Raw genomic sequence first — 26050 nt, forward strand, 5'->3', positions numbered from 1 at the left:
GATCTGTACTGGACACCTCATAGCCAGCGAAAACGTTAGAGGTACGCAGCATGGGCTTAGTTCTGCAGATGTGACATGAAGCGGTATTACGTCATGTCATGATCTACGGTCCCAGAAATATCAGGCAGTCTAGCACGTGCCTCTCTTAAGGTTCCGTAAAAGATGCCAAGTTTTGTAGGTGTGCTCTAAAAGGGGACACAGCACAACAATGTTTGTTGTCTCGGGATCATTGCTGGAAATTCGTACCATGCTCCATATACGTGCTCACCTCTAATGTTCTGCTGGCTGTGTGCTGTCCACATATAAAGGTCAGCACGTGGAACTGTAGAACTCACTGGAATTATAGGCAAAATTCATGTAAGTTAACATTAAAGGACAAACATATAAACGGAATTATGCACGGGCGCAATAAATGGAATGTTGACTCCTATGTAACAAACAACAGAAGGCAACAATGAAAGACGTGTCACATACACACGAAACACACATGCCAGTCAGAGGCTTTGCTCGCAACCCGTAGGTCACTATCACCAACACTTTTTCCAACCACGGGCTTAACACCACTGCACTTCCTGCTGCTGCTGCCGGATAACGTAAAGTCAGTCTTCGGGGGGAAGTGAAAAAGTGCACAATGTTGCTTGCTGTCTTTGTAGCTTTCTTGCCCACTGTGTCGAACGTTTTTCTTTTGTTAGGTTTTAGTCCACACACACTTTGGTACTATTTGGTAGTTTACTTTGGAGATAACACACACGCAAGTAGTGGCGTCATTACCAAAAGTTCTTTTGATCTCAGCGTGATGCCACCTCCAAGGTGGCGGCCATGTTTGGGAGGGATGTACAAGGTTGCCAGCTGATTCTTCTCTCGCGGTTAAGTAACAACTTGAGCGGCTTCCAAGAAAGTAACATGCGAGAAATCGAATTTTCGTGCATACTTTCGCTTCACTAGTTTCTATCTCATTTAGCTCTTGTTTATATAATACTTATGTAAGTAGTATGTAGTGCCCTTACGTTCATGTAAAGCACGTCGTGCCACATAAAACACACAAACAATAAAAGTGTCACTAAAATTACCAATTCGTAGCATCTACCAGTATTTGTTATTGCTTTGTGTCAGCGACCAGATTTAACCTGAATTATCAATCTACCTGACGCGTATTCCATGCAGGAACATGTCAGATTGCACGCTAAATTAATAAAAACGATCGAATTTAATATGGAAAACTAAGAGCGATACAGGCTGATCAGGTTGATAAGTATTGCTCTATCTTTCCCTTCAAAATATCAAAATTACTTATGCTACATATCTATTTTCTGTGCCTCTGTGATGCAGGCAGAGCAGCACATACGTCGGGATTGCTTATATCAGTATAAACCTTGCGTACTTAGCGATGTGATATCGAATTTGTTTGCATGTGCTGGAGAACACCAGATCAGGGGGTATTGCCTTTTGCATAAAGCAGAACTTTATGAATAATTGAAAGTTTAAACTAAAATTTGATGCATTCTTTGGAACCAGCAAACTGAATGTAGTGAATAACAGGACTTGTCCCATTTAATCACATTCTTGTAGTGTTGTGAAGTGGATAGTACTCGCAGAGTGCGCTGCAGTTTTAACTATTGTCCAGTAAAATGGAGACCCCCTTTTGCACCCTTTCTATTAACCTACGGAAGGAGGTAAGAAATGAGCTCGAGAAGCGGAAACAAAATTCTCAATATTCGATTAGATTGAGAAACAAAAAATTCGCCTATTTTTACTTGTAACTCTGTACGTAACACCCAGCGATGCTCCAACCCGCCTTTACCCCATACTACTAACGGAATGAATGTTCATGAAGCCCCACTGAGAGAATGCAACTGGCTGCTCTTTCCTTCTCCCTCTCACATGGCCAGGACGCGAGTGACGTCACGTTCTTGTGCGGCGCGGCGTTGCAGCCATCCTCATAAATACTCGACGATATCACACTTTATGGATGGATAGCTCGAGTATAGGGCAGTCCGGTCTTGCACTAAGCGGCTGAACAAGGGCAGAAAGGGCAGCGGGAGTGCCGACGTCTCTGGGACGTCGCCCCGCTCAATGATGGCGACGGCAGCCGTCTGCTGTCGGCCCTCTTCGGACGACGACCGGTCGTCCGCGGGACCACGCAAGGCCCCAAGACTCTTGGCTCGTCTCCGGACGCCAGCGCTGCGTAGGTCGCCGCGGAGGGAATCGCTCTCCGCTGTTGGGGGAGGAGGGTTGTTTGAAGAATGAAAGGGAGGGGCGACGGGGATATAAGGAGGAGGGTAAAAGAGAAAGAGAACATGGACAGTTATTGGAGGAAAGAAACAAAGGAGGTTACAAAGATACTGTTAAATTCTTACTCTATATACTCTCCACCGATCAATTGGTGTACATACATATCTAGGCGCTACACTTGAAGGAAAAAAAAGACGGTAATATTAGTCCTCTCGCGGACTAGATGCATTGCTACACCAATTAGTCCCTTTTGGGACTAAACGCCTGAACGTTTATGTGATGTTTAGGGACTAGAAGTATTGCAGGGGTAAATTTCACGGTCAAGGGACCAAAAATGGGGTGTAATTGAAATCTAGGGGACTATAAGCTGTAATGACTCCGGAATTTAGTCTCTTTTTTTTCTTCTATTCTTAGAGTGTATAGTTATCCGCCATACTCACTGTCGCGTGAGAACGTTGTTTGAATGACAAAAAAACAAAACAAAACAAAAACAAAACAGAAACGAGGGCAACTGCATCAGGGCATTTGCCCATTGCGTACATGCTTGTTCTTGCGTATACAATTAGCTTGTCGAAAGTGCGTTATGATTCGGACATTTCCTTACGTACGGCGAGGGCAAACGGGACAACATAGAAACATTTGTTAGACAGTTAACATTAGACAGTTTAGACAGTGTTAACATTAGACAGTTGTTACATACTTTTTAAAGTTAGGAATATAAAACGGCAAATAATATATTTAAAAAATCACACAATTACATCACAATCGATGCCTGCGCAATGTGAGGTAACCAAAGCAATGGTGGTTGCACAGAATTATGGGATTCTTCCTTGTGGTGACGAGCAGGGAACGTTTACAGGTTACAGGGGGCATGTTCTTTTCTGCAACGACACTGGAATACGTTCTAGTGAAACGTGCAAGTGACATAGTAAGTTTCAAAGGAACTGTAAATGACTTTGCAAATAGTTACAGGCTGATAATAAATTCCAGCACTAGTAAACCACAGACTGTGTGATGTGCGGTGCCAAACAAACAGGGACATTGAAACATTAGAAGCCGTAGCCGTCAACAAACTGGCAGCGTATGTCCTCCGATTTATAGTCTTCTAATGACAACCTGTGCTACTGAAAACGAAAGATGCGACGCCAACGGTGCCTACTCCAGCAGGTAGCAGGTTCGAAGGGTGCTGAGCTGGCGAAGCTTACTAGGCAACCGGATGCAGCAGTGACATCCAAGTGTGGGCGAACAGTGTGAAACGTCAAGTGTCGGTGACAGTGAATTTGTGCAAACATACACATTATTACAACAGTGAAATTATAGGTGTTAATATTAAGTGAAGGAAGCGTGTATGCCCTAGAAACGTACGTGTACGTATGCACTGCAGTTTCCAGTACATGAACGAAGAACGGCCCTGGTGCTCAAGCGTGCACGACATTTGCATTTTAGAAGGAGAGGGCATCAGAACGGAGCGTAATGTAAGTTTTACTCTAAGTTTTTACTTTACCCTATACTTCCAACTCATTGAGAGAAAAGAAAAAACGCAGAAAAACGGAGGCGCACACGATGCGCCGCCATTTTGTAGAAGTGAGAGTGCGTGTCATTGGCATCTGGCGTCGTGATTGGCTGCAGCCGCACCGTCACGATTTTTGAGGCGCGACAGGAGGGGAAAGGGAAAATGTGCGGTAGCTCTTCACAGGGACATCTTCCGGTCCTCGGGAGACCGCACTCTATTCTCTCACAACCGGTAGGGACCTAGATGGCAGTCGACGTTGGTTGGCCCTATAAAGCTTTAAGGCTTTTTAAGACTTTAAACGGGTACAAATTTTTCTCGTGTCTTATTTCCGTTGCTTCACTCATTCAAAATCTGTGCGTGGAGGGCTGGATAGGTTTTACTCATTTGAATTCGCTTCACGACGTGGGATATGAAACAAGGATTAACACGCAAAAAAAGGTGACCGGCGTAGTGTCCTTCCAAGCTAAGGGATAGTCCGAGACATATCCTTATTGTGGGCAACGCATGCTCCGCCCTTTCGATGCAGTTGAAATACTCGCTCACTCAATGCGAGGAAGCTGACGAGAAGAGAAGAAGCAATGTTTAAGCAGTGAAAGCGACGTGCGTCTGTGTTAGCCAATGAGGTGCTTTCCGTGTTGGAATGGCAGACTTACGGTCGTCCGGATAGTCTTCGTTCACTTCGCAAGGGGATAGCAGAGGAGACAGTTCTGTGGAGGATACATAGTGCGCACACTCTCAAACAACTCAAGTGACGGTAAACGTGTGATACATATGATGGTGCACTCCAACAAAAAAGGCATGCGCATATTTGCTCCTACGGATATTTAGACCACGACCTACTAGATTATAGCAACCATGTCATAGGCACCCCTTCCCAGCGCCGCATTTGGAAGCTAGCGGTGGCGCCACTCACCGGCCCGGTTATTGCTTCGTCAACTTCTACCGTACTTCGTGCTTCAGCTTACCTATTTCTGTACAAGTGGTGGATGTCCCACGATGTTTCATTCTAAAGTTGATTATCATCATCATTCTACGCGTTTTCATAGGAGCTATTGCTGTCGTCTACTACGGTAGTCGTTCGCACGCTTCTACGCGTTCAAAATTCAAATTTCCATTGTCCAATCATGATGTAGGTCTCGCGGGTCGATGAGTAGCGCCCCTAGCGGATTGTGCGGACGTGTTCCTCAGAGGGATTGCCGGTTATGACATAGTCGTCATAATCTAGTAGGTCATGATTTAGACTAACGCCTTGCGTCAGTATCGAGACTCAAACGGGGAAGTCAAAGGGGCACTTATAGATCACCCTTGGGAGCCTTCGTCGGTAGTTTACCAATATATCTGCCGTATAGCTAACTCCGTACGTAATTTTTGTTTTGCCTTGCTGGTATCAGATGTAATCCACCCCGCTTCCTGGCGCATACTGAATTACAACCTGAATTTTCTAGCTAGCTGTAATGTATTGGCGGGCCAAAATCCAAACAGTGAGAACGTATTGCTTTAACCAGTTATACGCGATGCTGCGATACGTAACATTGAAAGTCTCTTTTTGATGCTTCGACTCTGATATGACTTATGACATATGATATTGTAAATGCGACCACAGTGTGATACCTTCAAGTAGCTTATACCGATCATAAGCAACGCACACAAAAACTCTTTAAGGAAAACAAAAAAAGTAGGTAAATCTGGCTTCCTACAGGTCCTAAAGAGCTCCGTGGCTCCTTAGCAATTACTCCGCATTTTAGTCTCCCGAGCCCGAAATTTACTCCCCAGTACAGCAAGTAGTCCCTGAACTCCGCATAAGCATCCGTGCATAGAGTCCCGAAAAGGAAATTACCCCTTTCGCCCCTTAGACTGCACCTGTACCTGTACATAGATGAATGACGTTGAGTTGCGGAGTTGAGTTGCGGAGTTGAGTGGCCACATGCACTCTAAGAAGCAAAGGAGGAATTTTACTACTTTTGGGGACTAAATGCATTGCCATAAAAAATAGTCCCTTTCGGGAGTAAATGCACGGGAGTAAATGAATGTCACAGAGTGGAGACTGCATTTCACGCTCTATTCAAGGAGTCCCGGTTACATAATTCGTGTGCATGCATCGAGTGATATAAAATCTTGCGACATACATAGGGTACACTCTCAGATAAAAGGGTGTGAAAAGGTGGTAACTTCTATAGTTACCACCCAGATCAACATAGCGTCTGAGAAAGGGTGTAAAAGAGTGGTAAAAGCAATTATCATACATCCAAATTGATACAAAAAGGCGTACGCCCCCCTCACTCACCGAATCGGAAGTGATAACCCTATCATTCGTGGCAAAGAGTGAGGTAGCAGGCAGAACGTTGCAACCTTTTAGGCACAACATACGCGACAAATATTACCTCCTAATAGGTATAACCGCTCCACCCTTTTTTCTGAGAGTGTACAATTTCGCGGGAAAGAACCTCTAACTATTTCTTCCTCTGTGTGAGTGGAAAATTGCTAAGTTGACCTGAGTTATACAGCCTTATGCCATCAAATTAACCAAGAGCACATATTTACGTAGACTGTTGCACTCGGAAGACCATTTGCGAAGTTCAGTGACAATTTGCACTCATTGGGAGTAAATTGCGGGGTTAGGGTTCTTAACATAGGGAGTAATTGCAGCCTAGGGAACTATATAGAAGCTGCAATTACTCCCCATATTACTCTTTTTTTTTTAGTTTGTGGTCGGATTAATCGGTTCAACTCCCAATAGATAGCCCAATTTGTTATTTATTAATAGGTTCTCACCTGTGATGCAGCGGCAGTGATAACATTCACGGGAAAAAAGCATCAATAAACAAGGAGGAGGTTGGTTTAATAAGGGAACCATACTTCTAACTTATGTTGATTAGAGATTACGAGTTGTCACGAAATTCTTGTTAGTGCCGCTGTTCGCTGAAACGCGGTGTCGAGCGTTCCCGACATCGAGTCAGTTTCATCTCCGATTCAAGATAAAAAAGAGACTAGATGGCGCAGGAGGTGAAGCCTTCTCATGCGACCTTCGTGCGAAGAGAACTTTTCCCACTGACCCGAAATAGAGGCGCTCTCGGTTCCCACGACATGAGCCCACTTTATGAAAATTGGTTCGTCTGTATCATGCGGTGTTCATCTATTATGCGACGGCATCCTGGCCAGTAATCGGTAATGTGCCTCAAAACTGTACCTGAAGTAAAGTACCAAGTACCTAGCACCCGTTGTACTTTAAGTACAATACAAAGTACCATACTACACTAAGATCGAGAATTGGCTTCGTGTCGTCCCTCCGTGTGCCCAGACTAAGGCGCCAACGGAGCGTATTTGCCAGCCGAATTCAAGCGGAGCGTGCAACCGAACGGCAGAACAATAGGCACACAGCCGAAACGCTCATATCTGGCGGGATAGAAATTTCGGCAGTGACGAGCGGAGCGGAATCGGGCCAGCCAGTCAGCACCGAAAGGAAAGTGCACGTGACCGCCCTCCCTACACGGCCAGCACGGCACATAAGCAGAAAACATGGCTGCCTGATTCGTGGTGTACGATTGTACGATGTTGAACGCTTGAAACGTGAAGATGGACGAGTGCAATCCCCCCCCCCCCCCTACAGAGAGGTTGGGCAGGGTATCAAGAATTCCGTGTTGTGACGTTATGAGACGAACTTTTACAGGATTTTCATCATCACTCGCATGCAACACGCGATCGATTCTTAGGATATCCCTCGAAACTTTCATCTTGAGTGTCAGCTGGGTAGACTTCCCTGAGGGGGGCTGGCCCCCCCTAGGAAAGTTCCGGGGGGGCTCAGGCCCCTAAGCCCCCCGCCGTCACCGCCTATGCCGTCGCATGCGGTTGGAAGAGCTCTGCTCACGTTCCGCGCGGTTCGGCAGAGACAACGCTGGCCCATTTCGGCTGTAAAATACACTCCATGCGGTTAGAGCTTAAGGCTTTTACATTATGGAGCTCATCCTCCAGAGAGCCTGCATCTACCATTTCGTCTGGAAAGGAGCTAGCCAAAAAGCTGCGTACACGTCCGGCATATCTTCACCGAACAATGGCGATATATGAATATGGACTGCCTTCTTGTTGACGGTTTGGCTGGCTACATCCAGATAGAGAAACAGGGCAGAGCCAGACATGGCCCTCAAGCAGCGTGTTAGATCAATACTTTGACATTTTGTGGTATGTTAGAATCGGATATACGTATTAGGTGAAGTCGCGACTGACAACACCACACGGGGACTGAAGACAGTGTTTAACACCACCCAAAAGTAGTCAGAGTCCGAAGTTAATGACATAGCGGAAGTTGACAGCGCCAGTGTAAAAGGAGTTCAGGAGCTCCGGACCGATGCATGAATTTGCAACGGATATCAGAAATCCGTTGAAATTTCCCGTACTAATTTTTCGTATTTCTACCATACGTGATCCGTTATCCTTCCAGTGAGAACTATTAATGAAGAAGTCGGATTCAAAGAGACAGCACAGCATTGCGGCAAGGTAACGTTCGTTTACTCGAAAGACGATCACAGGAGTGGCATCTGCCAACCACACAGACGGTAAGTACACTGCACGTCATGGCCACTAGCCTTCTTCAGAGTCCTCGTCCGTGCTGCTGTCTTCGTCACCTCCTTCTTCAGATTCCTCTGCTTCTTCCTCTTCTTTCTTTTTCTTCTTCTTCCTCTTTTTCTTTTTCTTCTTCTTGACGAGACCTAGGCGTTCTTGCTCTTCACGACGCTCAATCTTTCGCCTGTCGTAATCGCCATACGTGTAGCCTTCCATGAGCAAGAAGTGGTTGGACATGCCAAAACAGACCGGAACGAAGACCAACAGGAGGATTAAGTCCATCACCTGTCCGAGCCAGAAGCCTTCGACCCCGTGCAGGAACACGGTACAGAACAGTAGGATGGCAGTGTTGAACACCTTGTACGCAGCATCGCAAGATCCGCCGCCCTGCTTCGCCACTTGCGCGGAGGCCCATCGGAAACGGCTGTCGATGTCACCCATGTACTCCGCAAAGTAGCGGTTGATCGAATTCGCGAGTGTAGCGCGAAATGCTCCTAGACTCCAAGAGTTCTTCGCGGTACGGTTCATCAATGGACGCCACTTTTCCGAGAATTTTTCGAGCAGAACCGCGGCTTGCCTGAGTTCATCGCTCGCTTTGGTGTCGGAGAGAACATTCTGGAGAGGTAGCATCGCGGTGTCGTTCTCCACAGCTGTGACGGGCTCTGCTGGGACAAGTGCTTTGAGGTTGACTTGCTGGAGACTGGGAGCACCTTTACCGGCTGGGCCTTTGCCCTTATCGGGTGCCGCTGGGCCGCTCGCGTTCGCTGATGCTTCAGGCGCACTGCCTCCCCCTTTGATGTACGACGGCACTTGGAGACCTGACAACGAACCTCCGCTCGCGCATTTTGACAATACTTCGCTGGGACAGAAGCCGGCAAGAGCCGGAGGGCGTTCGCCGACAGGCCAGAGAGTATAGAATATCTCATCTAATGGCTGATAAGCTTTGTTGTTATAAGGGCCACATATGTAGATCTCTCCGGCAGCTGCCATCCCGTACATGGGGATCGAAACGTAGCTCGAAATGATGAGCGTCACGTAGCAGCCGATCGTGCTGTACAGGATGATAAGACCTCCCATGTTCGACTTTTCGCTTCGAATTGTGGGACGATTGTCGTGCTCAGGTGCAGCATACATCATTCCTCCGATGGCGACTAATGGTGTCACCAGGGTCAACAGAAAAATGACTAAGCCCAACAGGCCGAGTAATGAAACTGCACCCACTACGCCGCCTTCAGATTCGTACTTATCAATTTTAGCAATCAGGCCATCAACACCTCCAGCAGTTTGAGCCGCGATGTCAGCGATTCTGGCTTCTTCTCTAGCGAGGGCTCTTTGCACTTGACGCAACAACTGCTTCCGTCCAGTTACCGTGGCGTCCTCAACCGACGCAACGAGAGCCCCGACCATTGCTTTCTGTGCTTTGGCTATACTCCGGCACCGCGAGCTCGCGTCCGCGAACGATTTTCCCAGGAGCTTGAGTCCGTGACTTTGCAGTAAACGTGACATGTTGCGGTAATCTCTGCTGCAATCTTCATAGACACTACGCGATGTAAGGCCCAAGTCAAGTGCCACGCGTCTCTCAAGGAAGCCCTGGAAGCCATCCCTGAAGTCTGCGTTCAGAGCACCCGCCAACTGTCGAAGCTTATACGCTGCTGGCTTGTCCTTCTTAGTTTCTGGCTCTTTTGCTGGGGCCTCGGGGGCAGCCGAACTGGCCATTTGCTTCAGATCGCTGGAACCGTCGGCGTACACCAGCTGACCGTCGGACACACCTGTGCCTATGTCGCCCTTATTGAGGAACAAGCACAAGGACGTTATGACAAGCGCTATACCGGTCATCCACGTGCAAGTCTGATAGTATGAGTACACGTCGTCATAATCAGGGGTGACGACTTGGTACCTCTTCCCGCCGCACTTTTCCTGCTGGCGGAGGCCGATGATGGCGGCACCTCCGATTAAGACACCGGCAAGTATTGCGTAGCCCAGCAGCATAAAGATGCCAATCGTACCTTGCGTGCTGGACAAGGCTCCTGTGATGCCGCCGAGCCCAGGAGAGCTTATGGCACTTTCGGCGAACTCCTTCGCTTGTGAAGCATCTCCGGCGAACATAAGGATGAAGACCTTTCCGATGTCGGCCCATACTGGTACTGTTGGGCCGCCCACCTGGTAGCTCAACTTGTAGCCACCGCCGCCGCCGCCACTTGCCGCTGCAGCCTCTGTGGCTTTGGCGGGGGTACTCTGGCCTAGTGCATGAGGAAGCACTAGGCCAGAGAACAGGACGACAGATATGGTTCGTCTCATTCGTCCATATGGGTCAATTGGTGCACGCAAGCTGACATCGCGGGCCTCGTGCCTTCGACGGGTCGCTGAAGGCACGTGCATCAAGGTTGCTTGGTTTGCAATCAGTTTGAGTTTAAGTAACTAAGCAAATCTATGTGAGCACTTGTACCTAGATATTTTTGGTGTGTATCTTGAGAAAAATTTCAGCTTCATTTTCGCATTTTCGCGTATGCCTTATGTATCTCTTTATCAATTACGTTTTTGGCGATTTTGATCTCCTTTTCAGGCATATTTTCAAACGCCTGAACAAAAAGGATTAACGAACATCTCCGACAGTCGACACGGACAGGTGGCGCAATTTTTCGTAGCTCGGATTGAATGCAATCAAATCTAATCGAACCGCGCAGGCCGTTTCATAGGGGCGTCGTGTCACCCAGATACCTGTGGTGACAGGTTGACGATAGTCAGTTACCGAAATGGAAGTTGGATGCGATGGGAGCTGTGGATACCAGTGGAAGGGACACGAAAACCAAACAAGGTTAATATGACGTGGAGCCCAAACTATAACTACTGCTCTAGGGGAATAGGGCGACGGCCGAAGTTCGTGGATCCTTCATTAAAGGGTTTGCGACACGACCTCCAAGTTTTACAGCGAAGAGGGCACCGCGAGTACCGAAACTCAATCGCGGCTCTGACATCACAGCACGCGCTATGGCCAATGAGGCATCGCGAGGGATGTCACATGCTTACGGCTACCAATGGGAGCTGTGAGGCCTCTGACGTCTGTACTCTACTCGGGCGTGCGTTCGAGGGTTTATATCTCGCCAAGTACGACACGTAGAATTCTTTTTTTTTGCTGAGTACTCTGGAAAGTAGTAGTCCAATGCGTGTGATGACGTAATGAGCCGCATCTGTGAAAGAGTCGCAACCAGTTTAAAGTGGCAGTTCGGACACAATCTTATGCCTTCAGAATCCGCTCGAATTTATAGTGTTGCAATCCTCGTGCCTTACACCGTATTCCCCTAAAATACTTTGTTCTCTTTGCATACACAGAAGCGCAACAAAATCACATGTCTAATTTTGCGACGTACGTATATGAGGTCATGCGGCTAATCTACCACGGTGTCCAGTAACCACGGGGGCGACAGAAACCCGCCATTTTTGTAGTTACCCTCAAGCGGGTGGTTTTCGCAAAACTGCCATCTTGTCCTGCACTCTTAAAAAACATGGTCACACGTCACGGGAAACGTCGTTTTGAGGTCACGCGACTTTGTTTACAAGGCGTTCTAGAGCTTGCCGAGATATTCGCGTCGGCATGAAGCCAAGAGATGAACGTATTTCGCCAGCGTAAACTACCGCATAAATGGTTAAATTTGCGGGGTCAATAATTCGCGAATTTGTGAGTGGTCAGGATCAGGCAATAATTCGCCGAACCTTAAGTTCGCGGTACCGCGGATTTTAGGCCCTGCACCAGCCGTCTTAGCAGCCCTCCACAGAAGTTAACAAAAGGCATCACAATTGGGCAATAACCCGTTCCACTTGTCTTCCTCTCGAGCCCTTCTGACAGTGACAGAGGCGATCTTCTTACTCGGCTGCTATCTGGTACGCGGGGCAGGTACCGATTGGCATGCGATAGCGAATCTAACTTTTGCAAAGGCTGATTTGCGTGACAGTGTGCTCGATATACGCTGGTTGGATTATCCAGACTTGCACAGGACTGGAATCACGTGATGCGGACATCTGCGCGGGATTCTTGAAGGCTGAGCCATACAGTCTCCACTTGCAACGGAAAAGAACTGAACACTTTCTGAGGCAATGTACTGTAATAGTGCAATAAACCGCATACGTAAGCTAACTCAGCGTCTTGGGCCTTATTCCTTGGGCATTTTTTTCTCGTACTTTTCGATCATTGGTTCGAACATTTCGTGGAGCTTTAAATTCGCGAAGGAAACAGCGCTCGCGAATTTCGCGACTATTAGATTCGCGCGAAAATACTACTTATACAGTACATGGTGCTTCTTCTGCGACATAGTAGCAAGTAAATCGCATCGGCCCAGTGTGCCATAATGCCGGGTCGTCATCGCATCTTCGGAAGTGGTCAACAGTACGAGGCCCCATGTACAACGGTGGGCGTTTAATGCGAGATTGTCGGTTGAAAATAACTGCCGAGGCCGAAAGACGCTCGAAACGGTGCACAGAAACAGTAAACCCTTTGTTTACAAACGATTTTGCAGCCCATCACGGGCGCGGCCATCTTTAAGATCACGTGTGCGTTGACGATTGCTGTGACGTGCCACCAAGACCTGTCCAGAATGCATTGCGTTCGCCCAACACGCTTTCGTCAATGGAGCAATACATTGGATGCCACCGCTATGCTAGTAATCCCAAGCAGCACAATGTACTGAAAGTCGAGTGCAATAGGGGTGGACGGTATGTGTCTTATCAATGTTCTTTAGTTTCATCAATCTGTTCAAGGCCTTCCACCTACCCGTCCACCCCTATTGCACTCGACTTTCAGTACATTTTGCTGCTTGGGATGTAGCTCCTCGGACCATGATTTCCGCGCCCTCACCATCGCTGTTGGCAGCCTTCCAACGTGGGATGAAGAGCAGATACGCGCACTGTTGCTAGGAGACGGCCACCAGTGCTCCTGGCGACGTCACCCACTCCGGGAGAATCCGAAACTATGTAGTTTTTCGCTGCAGCTCACTATTAGGGCAGGGATCTTTAGGCATTTGCCTGTAAATGCCTGTAAAAGTGCCTGTAAAAGTGCCTGTAAAAGTGCCTAAACGCGACATTTTTCTAGTTTTCTTGCGTTTTTTTCGCTATGTCATTGTATAATCGCCTTTTTGAACCTTGCCAGGCCCTGTTTGGCCGCCTCTTCGAGCTTGTAATGGATGTTTACACACAAAAACTAGGAACGAGGGTGCGCCGGCCCCGGTAGCTCAGTCGGTAACTTGTCGGCATGTTGAGTTGAAGACCGCGGGGACGGTAGCACTGCGGGGGAGGTAAACATTGCTTCCAGCACTGTGTGTCGGAGACATCCGGCGCACGTCAAAAGAACGCCACGTGGTTCAACTTATCCACAGTCCTATACGTGCGCCACGTGCAGCATGTCGCCACCAAAAAATAGGCTGGATAATTATGTGAAAAGAACACACTATCGCCTCTTGCGTCACGGAAAAAAGATTAAAGGAAAACAGAAAATGCAACCAAAGATAAGGAAAGTTCCAATAGCGTCACCCTATACATTTGTTTTGTTTCCGCAAGTTAAAGCTCATCTTCGACGCATGAGGCGGTGCTGTGTACCTTTCGCCCTCTCGCATTGGGAATGAAGGGAAGACGCGTCTCTGGAGATGCGCAATGAGCAAAATAAAGAAAATATAGTGTTCCTTCACGATTTTTTTTTTTGCAGACGATCTATCGGACGGATGTCTGTTCTTGAAAACGGATACAGTATCAGGTGACCGAAGAGACCAGATGTTTTCATTGGGACAACTTCGTAGCCTTTACAACTAGAGAGTTAATTAGGACACTGCTTTAGGAGGTTGCTGGTGCCCTCTTAAGGAGTGCCCTTCAGCATATGCTATATTGCAACTGACTTTCATCTAGAAAAAGTGATATATTTTTAATATGTTCGCATTTAGCTGAGACACCCCGTATATAAAAAACAATACTATTGCACGATTTTTTAAATAAATTAAATAAATTCCTTACATATTATTAGTTGCATGGTCTTGTTCTGCTCCATTCTACCGGTAGCCCTTTCTAAAGATACCGGGTCTTGCACCTTCTTCAGCCTAAAGGGCACGAGTTTCACCTGGTGTCGCTATATAAAGCAACCTCGAACTATGACGTAATAACAAACCACATTCCGCACAGGATTCCGACAGTTACTTTCAGACGATATCACTCTTGAGGTGAAGCCTTCTTGTTTTTCCGCGCTGGATCAGGAACGCGAATGAAGACACGAAAGCGACTAAGAACGACACCCCATTGGTGTGTACCACTAATACAAGGAATACGGGCTTGCGAAACGGCGGTGTTCTCCGCCCGCGCTCTTCCGGTTTCGATGTGTCTACCAACGTCATCATTACGTCACGGTGGCGTCACTTCGGTAGAAGTCGATACTGAATCCGAGGGGAGACGAAGGTGCCTCAACACTAGCTCCCTCTGCCACAGCCACCTGTCGGGAGAGATGATCGTCGTATACCCGGGCGTCGTCTGCTAGCGAGAGTGTGTGTCTGTGAGAGAGGGGAGATAGCGCCCTCCCCTAGGAGCCTGTATTGGTATAGTTCCTTCCTGTGCGACATCGCCGATAGGGCACCGCTCAGCCACAGACTGCAGATTTCAGGCAACCGTGTCGCAAGCAGTACATACCGGCTCGCCTGCTGCCGTTAATACCTTGCTCTGTCGTCAGAGCGTCGGTCTCAATTGAAGCGAACTGACGTCGAAGTGTCGGTGACATTCGACTCAACTACGTTATTGGATCAGCAGGAGCGCCGGATTGATGTAGGATTCTTTCAACCCATAGGAGAAATCCGTTCAAGTTTTCCTTACTAATTCTTCAAACTTTTTACCACATGTGGTGAGTTATCCTTCCGAGCAGTATTATTAATGAACAAGCCGGATTTCAAGTGACAGCAGAGCATTGCAACAAGCTAACTTTCGTTTACTCCAGAGACGATCACAAAAGTCACATCTGCCAACCGCACAGACGGTCATGTCCGCTAGCCATCTTCAGATTCCTCGCCCGTGCTGCTGTCTTCGTCACCGCCTTCAGATTCCTCTGGTTCTTCCTCTTCTTTCTTTTTCTTCTTCTTCCTCTTTTTCTTTTTCTTCTTCTTGACGAGACCTAGGCGTTCTTGCTCTTCACGACGCTCAATCTTTCGCCTGTCGTAATCGCCATACGTGTAGCCTTCCATGAGCAAGAAGTGGTTGGACATGCCAAAACAGACCGGAACGAAGACCAACAGGAGTGTGAAGTCCATCACCTGTCCGAGCCAGAAGCCCTCGACCCCGTGCAGGAATACGGTACAGAACAGTAGGAGGGCAGTGTTGAACACCTTGTACGCAGCATCGCAAGAGTCGCCGCCTTGCTCCGCCACTTGCGCGGAGGCCCATCGGAAACGGCTGTCGATGTCACCCATGTACTCCGCAAAGTAGCGGTTGATCGAATTAACGAGTGTAGCGCGAAACGCTCCTAGACTCCAAGAGTTCTTTGCGGTACGGTTCATCAATGGACGCCACTTTTCCGAGAATTTTTCGAGCAGAACCGCGGCTTGCCTGTGTTCATCACCCGCTTCGGTGTCGGACAGAACATTCTGGAGAGGTAGCATCGCATTGTCGTTCTCCACAGCAGTCGCCGGCTCTACTGGGACAAGTGCTTCGAGGTTGACCTGTTGGCGACTGGGAGCACCTTTACCGGCTGGGCCTTTGCCCTTATCGGGTGCCGCTGGGCCGCTCGCGTTCGCTGATGCTTCAGGCGCACTGCCTCCCCCTTTGATGTACGACGGCACTTGGAGACCTGACAACGAACCTCCGCTCGCGCATTTTGACAATACTTCGCTGGGACAGAAGCCGGCAAGAGCCGGAGGGCGTTCGCCGACAGGCCAGAGAGTATAGAATATCTCATCTAATGGCTGATAAGCTTTGCTGTTATAAGGGCCACATATGTAGATCTCTCCGGCAGCTGCCATCCCGTACATGGGGATCGAAACGTAGGTCGAAATGATGAGCGTCACGTAGCAACCGATCGTGCTGTACAGGATGATAAGACCTCCCATGTTCGACTTTTCGCTTCGAATGGTGGGACGATTGTCGTGCTCAGGTGAACCATACAGCACCCCTCCGATGGCGACTAATGGTGTCACCAGGGTCAACAGAAAAATGACTAAGCCCAACAGGCTGAGAAACGAAACTGCACTCACTACGCCGCCTTCAGATTCGTACTTATCAATTTTAGCAATCAAGCCATCAACACCTCCAGCAGTCTGAGCTGCGATGTCAGCGATTCTGGCTTCTTCTCTAGCGAGGGCTCTTTGCACTTGACGCAACAACAGTTTCCGTCCAGTCACCGTGGCGTCCTCAACCGACGCAACGAGTGTCTCGACCATTGCTTTCTGTGCCTTGGCCATACCCCTGCACCGTGAGCTCGCGTGCGCGAAAGATTTTCCCAGGAGCTTGAGCCCGTGACTTCGCAGTAGCCGCGACATGTTGCGGTAATCTCTGGTGCAATCTTTGTAGACACTACGCGATGGAAGGTCCAAGTCGAGTGCCACGCGTCTCTCAAGAAAGTCCTGGAAGCCGTCCCTGAAGTCTGCGTTCAGAGCGCCCGCCAACTGTCGAAGCTTATACGCTGCTGGCTTGTCCTTCTTAGTTTCTGGCTCTTTTGGTGCGGGCTCGGGGGCAGCCGAACTGGCCATTTGCTTCAGATCGCTGGAACCGTCGGCGTACACCAGCTGGCCGTCGGACACGCCTGTGCCTATGTCGCCCTTATTGAGGAACAAGCACAAGGACGTGATGATAAGGGCCACACCTGTCATCCACACGCAGGTCTGATAGTAGGCGTACACGTCGTTGTAATCAGGAGTGACGACCTGGAACCTCTTCCCGCCGCACTTTTCCTGGTGACGGAGGCCGATGATGGCGGCACCTCCGATTAGGACACCGGCAAGTATTGCGTAGCCCAGCAGCATAAAGATGCCAATCGTACCTTGCGTGCTGGACAAGGCTCCTGTGATGCCACCGAGCCCAGGAGAGCTCATGGCCTTCTCGGCGAAATCCTTCGCTTGTGAAGCATCTCCGGCGAACATAAGGATGAAGACCTTTCCGATGTCGGCCCATACTGGTACTGTTGGGCCGCCCACCTGGTAGTTTAACTTGTAGCCACCGCCGCCGCCGCCGCCGCCACCGCCTGCTGCTGCAGCCTCAGTGGGTTTGGCGGGGGTAGTCTCACCTAGTGCATAAGGAAGCACTAGGCCAGAGAACAGGGCGAGAGCTATGGTTCGCTTCATCGGTCCATATGGCTCATTCTGTGTATGCAAGCTGACATCTCGTGCGTCGTGCCTTTAACGGTTCGTCGTCGTCTTCTTCTTCGTCTATAGTTCCGTCGAAAGCACGTGGATCAAGGTTGGCTGGCCTGCATTCCGTTCGAGCTTCACTAGCTGAGCAAAAGCATCTAGTATCTCTTGCATATTTCGAGGATAGTAAAATATAAGTACGAAAATATAGTTTTCGTCGCGTATTTTTACCTGTAACTCAGCAACGTTATTGGCGTCGTATGTTTTTCTTTTGCATTTTTTAGACTGTAGAAAAAAAGAACCATGATTACGGACATGATGTATCGGAATTGGCGGGGTAGAAGCAGTTCTGTCTGTCAAGACCGCGGATCGAATGCAGTTTATGTGTGGAACCCTCCGGAAGCCTTTCAGTTCTTTCAAGAACCCTTAGAAGCGCGTAACTAAGTACTCCACTCGAACTGCGATGTGTCTTAAGACTTGTAAGATTTTTGCAATTTTGAACTTAGATACTTCTGAACCCAATTAAATGTAACACCGCTGACGCTGTGGTTGAATCATTGAGATAGCAGCTTCACACTGGCTCGTATCGACGCAGCAGGTGCCTTCGCTAGCTATTATGCATGAATGATCTTGCAGGATGAACTGGCACCGGGAACGGGACAGAGAGAAGACACGACAGGACAGGTGCTAGACTTCCGACAAAATAACTTATTGACAACATAATACTGTCTTTAAATAACACACTCACAAGGCTAATACGTCATCCATGCACTCATCATCCTTCGTCTTTTCGCACATTTTAAGAAGTTTTTCTTCGTTATCAAACAAAGCGATAGAAGCATGACTTACGCACTATTGGTCGTTTTTTTATATATATTTCGAATGCCTCCATTATTTCTCTGGTGTGCTTATCACAAGAACCGTAGCACCCGGAAGTCTAGCGCCTGTCCTGTCGTCTCTTCTCTCTGTCTCGTTCCCAGTGCTAGTTCATCATGCAAGAGCAACACCAACATGCCCGCTTTTTTACTTTGATGTTAGGCACGAGTTTTGTCAAAATGATTTAATGCAGACTCATGCGACGTAGTTACGTTCGCTTCGGGACAGCGTGGGCGGCACTAAGGACAACATACCCCAACAACACCGGATATCCTCTGGATGTACGAATAACGTCCCAACGGATTCGCACGTCCGATTGATATCTGAGTGATATCCATCGCACGTACGAATCCGTTAGGACATTAGTCGTACGTCCAGATAATATTCGGTGTTGTTGGGGTATTGGGTGTGACACCTACCCTCATCAGTGGCCATGTGGCAACTTGTACGACGTGAGTCAGCCTGTTCTTGATAGACCGACGAGGACAGCCCGTTGACCAGCGTCCTGCGGATGGCTCGCGCGTAGGGGGCCATTCCTCCGACGGCACCCCCTTCTAGAAGACTTCCCCTGCCCTGCTCCTCATCCCCCACTCCGGGATACAGGGGGGACAGAGGGGAGCCCGGAGAACGTCCGGAGACCAGGACGGTCGCTGTCGTGGTCACCGTAGCAGGGTGGCGGTCAGAGGGCGGGGAAGAGAGGCGGGCCAGCGCCATGGGACGCAGCTGCATACTGCCGCTGCGTCGTTGTCTTGTCGTCGAAGCTGATGTAGCTCCGGTACCCCCCAACGTCGCGCTTCCAGGAGCAGGTGCTGCAAGGCTGCCCTGAAGCGACGCTGTCGAAAGCTTCCTGCGTACGTCAGCCACCAGACATACGTATCAACAGTGCATCTTTAATGGGTATGCCAATGATATCCATCAATAATGTAGCAACAGTGTCCGCACGAACTGACACGCACTACGCCGGTGTCAGTGCCAAGCTGGACCAATGCCCATTACATCCAGGTGGATGATAAAACCAGAACGCGTACACTCTTCGAAATGAAGTTCACCGCATAGCACGGTCCTAGCCAACCATCATCTCGCATGGTATCACTATCTGCCCTGATTTGTTGAAAACGGGAAGCGTACGCCCCTTTTTGTGACAATTATGAACAGCATAAGTGTCACAAAAAAGGCGTACGCCCCCCGTTTTCAACAAATCAGGGCAGATAACGATATCATTCGAGATCATGGTTGGCCAGGAGCGTGCTATGCGGTGAAGTTCATTTCTAAGAGCGTACTTCAAACTGCAAGTTTCATTTCAGTAAACGAAACCTGATGTTCATTACAATCCAGACTGATCGTGCCCAGGCTAAATTCCTTCTCTTGCAATGTGTTAACGCACATAAAGTGAGACAGGCAGGCAAGAAACAAGAGAAAAGGTTTTACCTTTTTACCGATTTTTCAAACAGATTGTCCTCTTCTGTTGCAGACCTGAGTGACATTATCGATGTAGTGTCTTCTTTACTATTTTCTGTAATCGTAGAAAATGAGGAGATACTTTACATCGGAATAATGGTTGTGGGCACGTGGGCCGTGAACGGCAAATTTGACGTCGTTCCGCCTAAAAAAGATTCGCGTTCACACCGCACCGTGGCGCCTTTCTGCAACCTCAGGGCTTCCAGAGTCCCGACCGGCAATCGTCCTCACCTTTTTCTGAGGTCTCCTGCTGAGAAGGCGAGCTAACTTCAGGAATCGTTGTAATGGCGTCGTGAGTGACAACTATGACTGGCTCTACATCTTTCAACTTTAAAAGTAATGACTGCAATTCAATATTTTTCTGAAACGAAACACAACAGAGAAATTAGGATTGCCACGAGGTGCCGCGTGAAATAATGGACAAGAAGAAGAAGAAGAAGAAGAAAAAGAAGTACCTCTTCTAAGCGCTGGCGGTACCTCATGTTCTCGTCCTGCAGCATCTTGATCCTGGTGAAGAGGCTCTCGTCATCGGAATCGCGTCTCGACTTCTTTAACGGCTTCAGGGTGGCCCGAACGCGGTGCTCGCCGGCCTGAGGGTTCCGCCGAAGCTCCACGAGCTACAAGGGAACAAACGCACCAACTCAGAACAACAGAGGAAAACTGTACACCCATATGTTCCAAATGCCCCCAGTAAAATTTCATCGCACTTTTATGTTATGTGTTATCACTGGGAGTGCTTCATAATATGGAAGTCATTCATAAGAGTATATTCTTCTCCTACGCTCTCAAAAATGAACTTCACCGCATAGCACGCTCCTAGCCAACCATAATCTCGAATGATATCGTTATCTGCGTTGATTTGTTGTAAACGGGAGGCGTACGGCTTTTTTGTGACACTTATGCTGTTCATAATTGTCACAAAAAGGCGTACACCTCTCAGGGCAGATAACGATATCATTCGAGATGATGGTTGGCTAGGAGCGTGCTATGAGGTGAAGTTCATTGAAGTGAAGGTGAATTGAGGTGAAGTTCACATGTCGGCGCGTCTATCCTTCACTCTGAAAAGAGAGCTTCGCCGCATAGCACGCACGTGGCCAACCACCATCCCGAGTGACATCGTTCTCTTCCCTGATTTACTGAAGACATGGGGCATACGCCATTTTTGTGGCAATTATGTACTGCATAGCGCCACAAAAATGGCGTACGCCCCCGGTTTTCAGCAAATCAGGGGAAAACGATGTCACTATATGGTGATCCTTATTTTGAAGAGCGCTGTACGTGCCAGCCCTATACAGTATACACTATAAAAACAGAGCTTCACCGCAATGCGCGCTGTCCGCCAAACATCGCAAGCAATGATGGGGTTATCGCTTCTGATTCGAAGAGAGACGAGGGGAGGGCGTACGCCATTATGTATTTATTTTAATATTCTTTCTTTCTTTCTTTATTTTACTTAGTCCACACTGCTGACTGTCTGTATCAATTTAGCTATATGATAATTCACGCAAAAAGGCGTACACCAACCTCCCATTTTCTTTTCGAATCAGAAGTGATAACCCTATCGTTCGCGACAAAGGTTGGCGTACAGCGTGCCATGCGGTGAAGTTCTGATTTTAGAGTGTAGGTGGGGACCAATAGACGACTTCAGAAAATCCCAGAGTACTTAGCGTCGCTGTGAACTGTGGGAACTTGTGTAACGAAAATAAGGAAATGTCTCCAAACAGTTTCAAGTTTCTCCTCTCTCAGCCCACAGTCGTCCACGACGTGTCAAGGTCAGCGAAAACGAAACGTGAAGTACCATTCTTCCTTCCCCCATGACAATAAGCGCCCAGAATGCAACGTGTGCGCAAGGAGCACTGGGATTTCCTGAAATCGTTTCCCGAGACAACCAGTTTTCCTGGGCAGCCACACACCGCACTCGCACAATGGGGATGAAAGGATCGAGAATTCATCGTTTTTGGGTTGAGAGAAAAAACGGAACAGAAACGGTGGCTGGTAGTTCATATTAGTAGTATGACTTGCTCGAATATGTCACGTTTTATGTATTAGGCGACTGACGTCATATGGACATAGGACATCATCATGTGTTTTGTAGAAGTTAAACAGGAAAGAACTCTTAAAGGGCACTAAAGTACAACAAATTATCTTCGCGGAGTGGAATACGCCGTTACCTTTACCATGTATTCACACGAACGACATTTCCCCAAAATACTTCAGCGGAAGATGCGAAAAACGTCAGAGCTTTCTGCTGTTACGTGAGCACGAGCGCTCCGTAGCAACGACAGGAAAAGACGCTGGCGGTGTCATCTGCTAACTGTCGTCTGCTAAGCGAGCAATACGCCGCTCCAGATATTCAGGCACCGTGTGAGCGCTCAACACAACAGGGGGCGGAACAGTTTTTATTTTTTCTGCTTTCTCTTCCACTAGAATCTTTCGTGAGGATGTCGCCCATGCGAATAGACGGTGAGACGAATACAAAAGCAGCGGTGTTCTTCCCTTGCGTCGTTCGCGACTTATGCGCGAACGAAACTGGAATTTTCCTTTCTCTCTGTCGCTGGCCTCCACCCACGGTCTCCCGCTATGATTGGCCAAACCGTTTTAGGAAACCAACGGGAGGCCGCATCGCATTGGCGCGTTTCTTGAGAAGAAGCGGAAGAAGGGAAAGCGCAAATTGGCGGTTTTCGTTGGCGCACAGATTTACAAACGACGCAACGAACGAATCTCGTTCTGTGTTTCTCTTAAGGTAACAGTATGTTTCATTGCACGGATTGGGAATTTTGCAGTTTACTGCCCCTTCAATGTCATATTCTCGATTAAAAAGCATAGCGTCTAAAGATAAAGGTTACGGTTGTGAAATTGCTTATGTAGGACACTGTGATGCACCAACTGGGCCCCATCTAGGCAAGTTCCATCATATACACTGTTCTCTAAAATTGCAACAGGTATGTCGAAGCGGGAGACAAATTTGTCATATATGTATCCTGGACGAGGTACATAACGACCCGTTAAATTTATATCCTGACGCATGCTTCTGGTCATGGTTTATGTAAAGCAAACATGATCATGAACCACGTCACCAAACACGCCACCACAAAGTCACCACTACAACCATTACGTCATTCGCACGTTCATTTGCACGATAAGAGAAGAAAATGTGCATAGTAGAGGAGAAGTGTGCAGAGATTGTGTCACCGTGAGGGATGCTGGGATACCCACCACTGACAAGACTCGGTTCCACCAGGATAACATGCAGAGGATGGAAAACATGGCAGAATGCATAACGGCGCAGTCGTTAAAGCCCTACTGAGCCTAGCTATACTGCTCGTTTGAGAGGAAATTAAGAAAAGCGCGTATGTTCAATATTTTAATGCGGTACTCGAAAAAGCTTTTAGTGCGCCCTTTTATAGCTGTGGTAATGGGACGTTGGTTACTACTTGTAATGGGAGGTTACTCGCGAGCGTCAGCATTATCCTAGTGTCATCCATGAGCCACTACGTAAGTATATAATGAGATATTTTGCCTTCGAAAAAAAAAAGAATTAAAGAAAGAGTCAGTGACGTAACACGAAGTGCAAGCCTGAAGTCTAACAAGAATATGTTAGATAGAAAACAAGAACGTGCAATAAATAACGTTCATTTTATAGGCTTCACGAATAATAAAAACGAACACAACCCTCACCAATTTGATTGACTGAATTTAAAAAGTTCTGAAGTTCTGTTTTTAGAGTGTAGTCTTGTCCAGCTAAAAAATCAAATATGTCGACTGTTCTGCTTGGCTAACCTAATGCACTGGTGTAAGGCGCGCGCTGTTACACCAACGTGACGCACCATCTACACTATATGCGGTGTGCGTCCTGACCCATTTAGTGCACCAAGTACACACTACACTAGTGACTAAGGTAGTCTCCAAGATGATTTTATACCAACGCTGCGAAGAATTGGCTCGTTGCTGGTAGTTGCTCGTGGCTAGCGACTGCTGAAGTGTTGAGGTTGTCTTGCACATCCTTTGCAGGCGGGAAGGAGGGGGGGGGGTGTAGGAGAAGGAAAGAGGGAGGGAAGCGAGCATAACGAAGGCGCGCAACCACGAGGAACAGCACCGCATGCTTGGTTGTCAACACCGAATATGCGCTTCTGTTGCTCAAATTAAATTGCGATTTCGTACAGCAAATGGCGTCGTTAAGCGTAAGCTGAGGCGAAAGCAGAATCTTTTGCCGAAGACGTGAAGTGCAGGTCGGATTGGATTGGATGGGATTGGATTGTAACGTAGCGCTCTAAAACTCGAAATGCAGTCCAGTACCGTACACTCTTAGAAATGAACTTCACCACATAGCACGCTCCTAGCCAACCATCATCCCAAATGACAACGTTCTCGCCCCTGATTTGTTGAAAACGGGAGGCGGAGCCTATTTTGTGATCATTATGCATGGCACAAGGTACGCTCCGCCCCCCGTTTTCAGCAAATCAGGGGCGAGAACTGTGTCATTCGGGATGATGGTTGGCTTGGGGCGTGCTATGTGGTTAAGTTCGTTTTTAGGAGTGTATGTAGGGCTATCTTTACTACCTCGCTCGGTTGAAAAGAAGAAGAAAAAAGAGAAAAGAAAAGTAAATTAATGTTTCTTCAGGATGAAAGTCTTTATGATCAGGATGAAAGTCAGGATGAAAGGCTATCGTACAACGGTTGTCAATGTAATGTTTCAAAAAGGGTGGCATCACCGTAATATTTGAGGTGTACAACACGACAACTGACTTAATCAAATTTGGATCTATCAAGACCATTACGTTTTTGGGAGGTTTTCTATCAGGAGCCAGTACTTTAAGAATTAATAGATTTCTTTAAATAACCACGTCTTACCTAAATTTGAACAGTAAATGCGATCGGGGGGCAGTATATGCAGACATTCTCGAATCTCACAAATGAAGACGGTCTCAGCTAGAAATCTCTGAAATCCAACCCGAGCCTTTCCCTTCTAATTTAGTTCCTAAACGAAAAACTGAAGAGCGGTTGGAACGCCTTCGTGCAGAATGTTCTCTCCTATACGCATATTCTTCAGCTTGAGTCCGAGGTTAAGATTTCATTATTTCATGCCATTTTCATTTTATTTACGTTCGGTTATTCGGGGTACTAATCGGACTGCATCGTAGGTACAACCTCGCAGTTTCAATTAATAGAACGCACCGTTGTGCCTGTTGAATAAAATGAAGTATTTCGTTTGAATGATTTGGCTATACGGGTGTCCATGCTAAGTGTGGACAGATTTTTTAAAAATATATCAATCACTTTTTCCGAGATGAAATCAATTGCAATATAGCATATGCTGAAGGGCACTCCCTAGGGGGGCATTATCAGACTCCTAAGGTAATGTCTTAATTAACTTTCAATAATTAACTTTTTCATTATAAAAGCTACGAAGTTGCTCCAATGAGAACATCTGATCTCTTCGGTCACCAGATACCAAAGCCGTTTTCAGAATAAAAATCCGTTCGATAGATCGTCCGCAAAAAATTCGTGAAGGAACGCTTTTTTTTCTTTATTTTATTTTATTGCGCAACTCTAGAGACGCGTCTTTCCTTCGCCCCCAATACGAGAGGATGAAAGAGCACACTATCGCCTCTTGCGTCCTGGAAAAAGATTAAAAGAAAACAGAAAATGCAGCCCAAGATAAGGGCAGTCGCGATAGAGTCACCCGATAGATTTGTGTTTTTGTTTTGTTTCCGCAAGTTAAAGCTAATCTTCGACGCATGAGGCGGCACTGTGCTCTTTCACTCGCTCACACTGGGGGTAAAGTAAAGCCGCTTCTTTGAAGATGCGCAATAAACGAAATAAAGAAAAAAAATGGCGTTCCTTCACGAATTTTTTGCCGACGATCTACCGAACGTATTTTTGTTCTGAAAACGGTTTTGGGATCTGGTGACCGAAGAGATCAGATGTTTTCATTGGAGCAACTTCGTAGCTTTTATAATTAAAAAGTTAATTATTGAAAGTTAATTAAGACATTGCCTTAGCAGTCTGTTAATGCCCCCTAGGGAGTGCCCTTCAGCATATGCTATATTGCAATTGATTTCATCTCGGAGAAAGTGATCGATATATTTTTAAAAAATCTGTTCACACTTAGCGT

General features: G+C 47.5%; 1 protein-coding gene across 7 annotated transcripts in view; it reads right to left on the minus strand.

Annotated features, from left to right (window-relative positions):
- Positions 1 to 245: 245 nt before the first annotated feature.
- The window catches only part of LOC135391015 (gamma-aminobutyric acid type B receptor subunit 2-like), a 351059-nt gene continuing 325254 nt past the window's right edge, over positions 246 to 26050 (minus strand). For 6 of the 7 annotated variants that reach the window (XM_064621081.1, XM_064621080.1, XM_064621079.1 and 3 more), the window contains 6 exons: positions 20391 to 20552; positions 20167 to 20296; positions 19906 to 19990; positions 18897 to 19324; positions 4399 to 4452; positions 246 to 2215 (listed from right to left, as the gene is read on the minus strand). In XM_064621081.1, the coding sequence (XP_064477151.1) occupies positions 1938 to 2215; positions 4399 to 4452; positions 18897 to 19324; positions 19906 to 19990; positions 20167 to 20296; positions 20391 to 20552 (1137 nt within the window). In that variant the 3' untranslated portion in view covers positions 246 to 1937. The remainder of the gene's footprint in view (positions 2216 to 4398; positions 4453 to 18896; positions 19325 to 19905; positions 19991 to 20166; positions 20297 to 20390; positions 20553 to 26050) is intronic. The other variant, XM_064621077.1, reaches the window with a different exon arrangement.

The sequence above is a fragment of the Ornithodoros turicata genome, chromosome 4 (assembly GCF_037126465.1).
Source record: "Ornithodoros turicata isolate Travis chromosome 4, ASM3712646v1, whole genome shotgun sequence".
Classification (NCBI taxonomy): Eukaryota; Metazoa; Arthropoda; class Arachnida; order Ixodida; family Argasidae; genus Ornithodoros; species Ornithodoros turicata.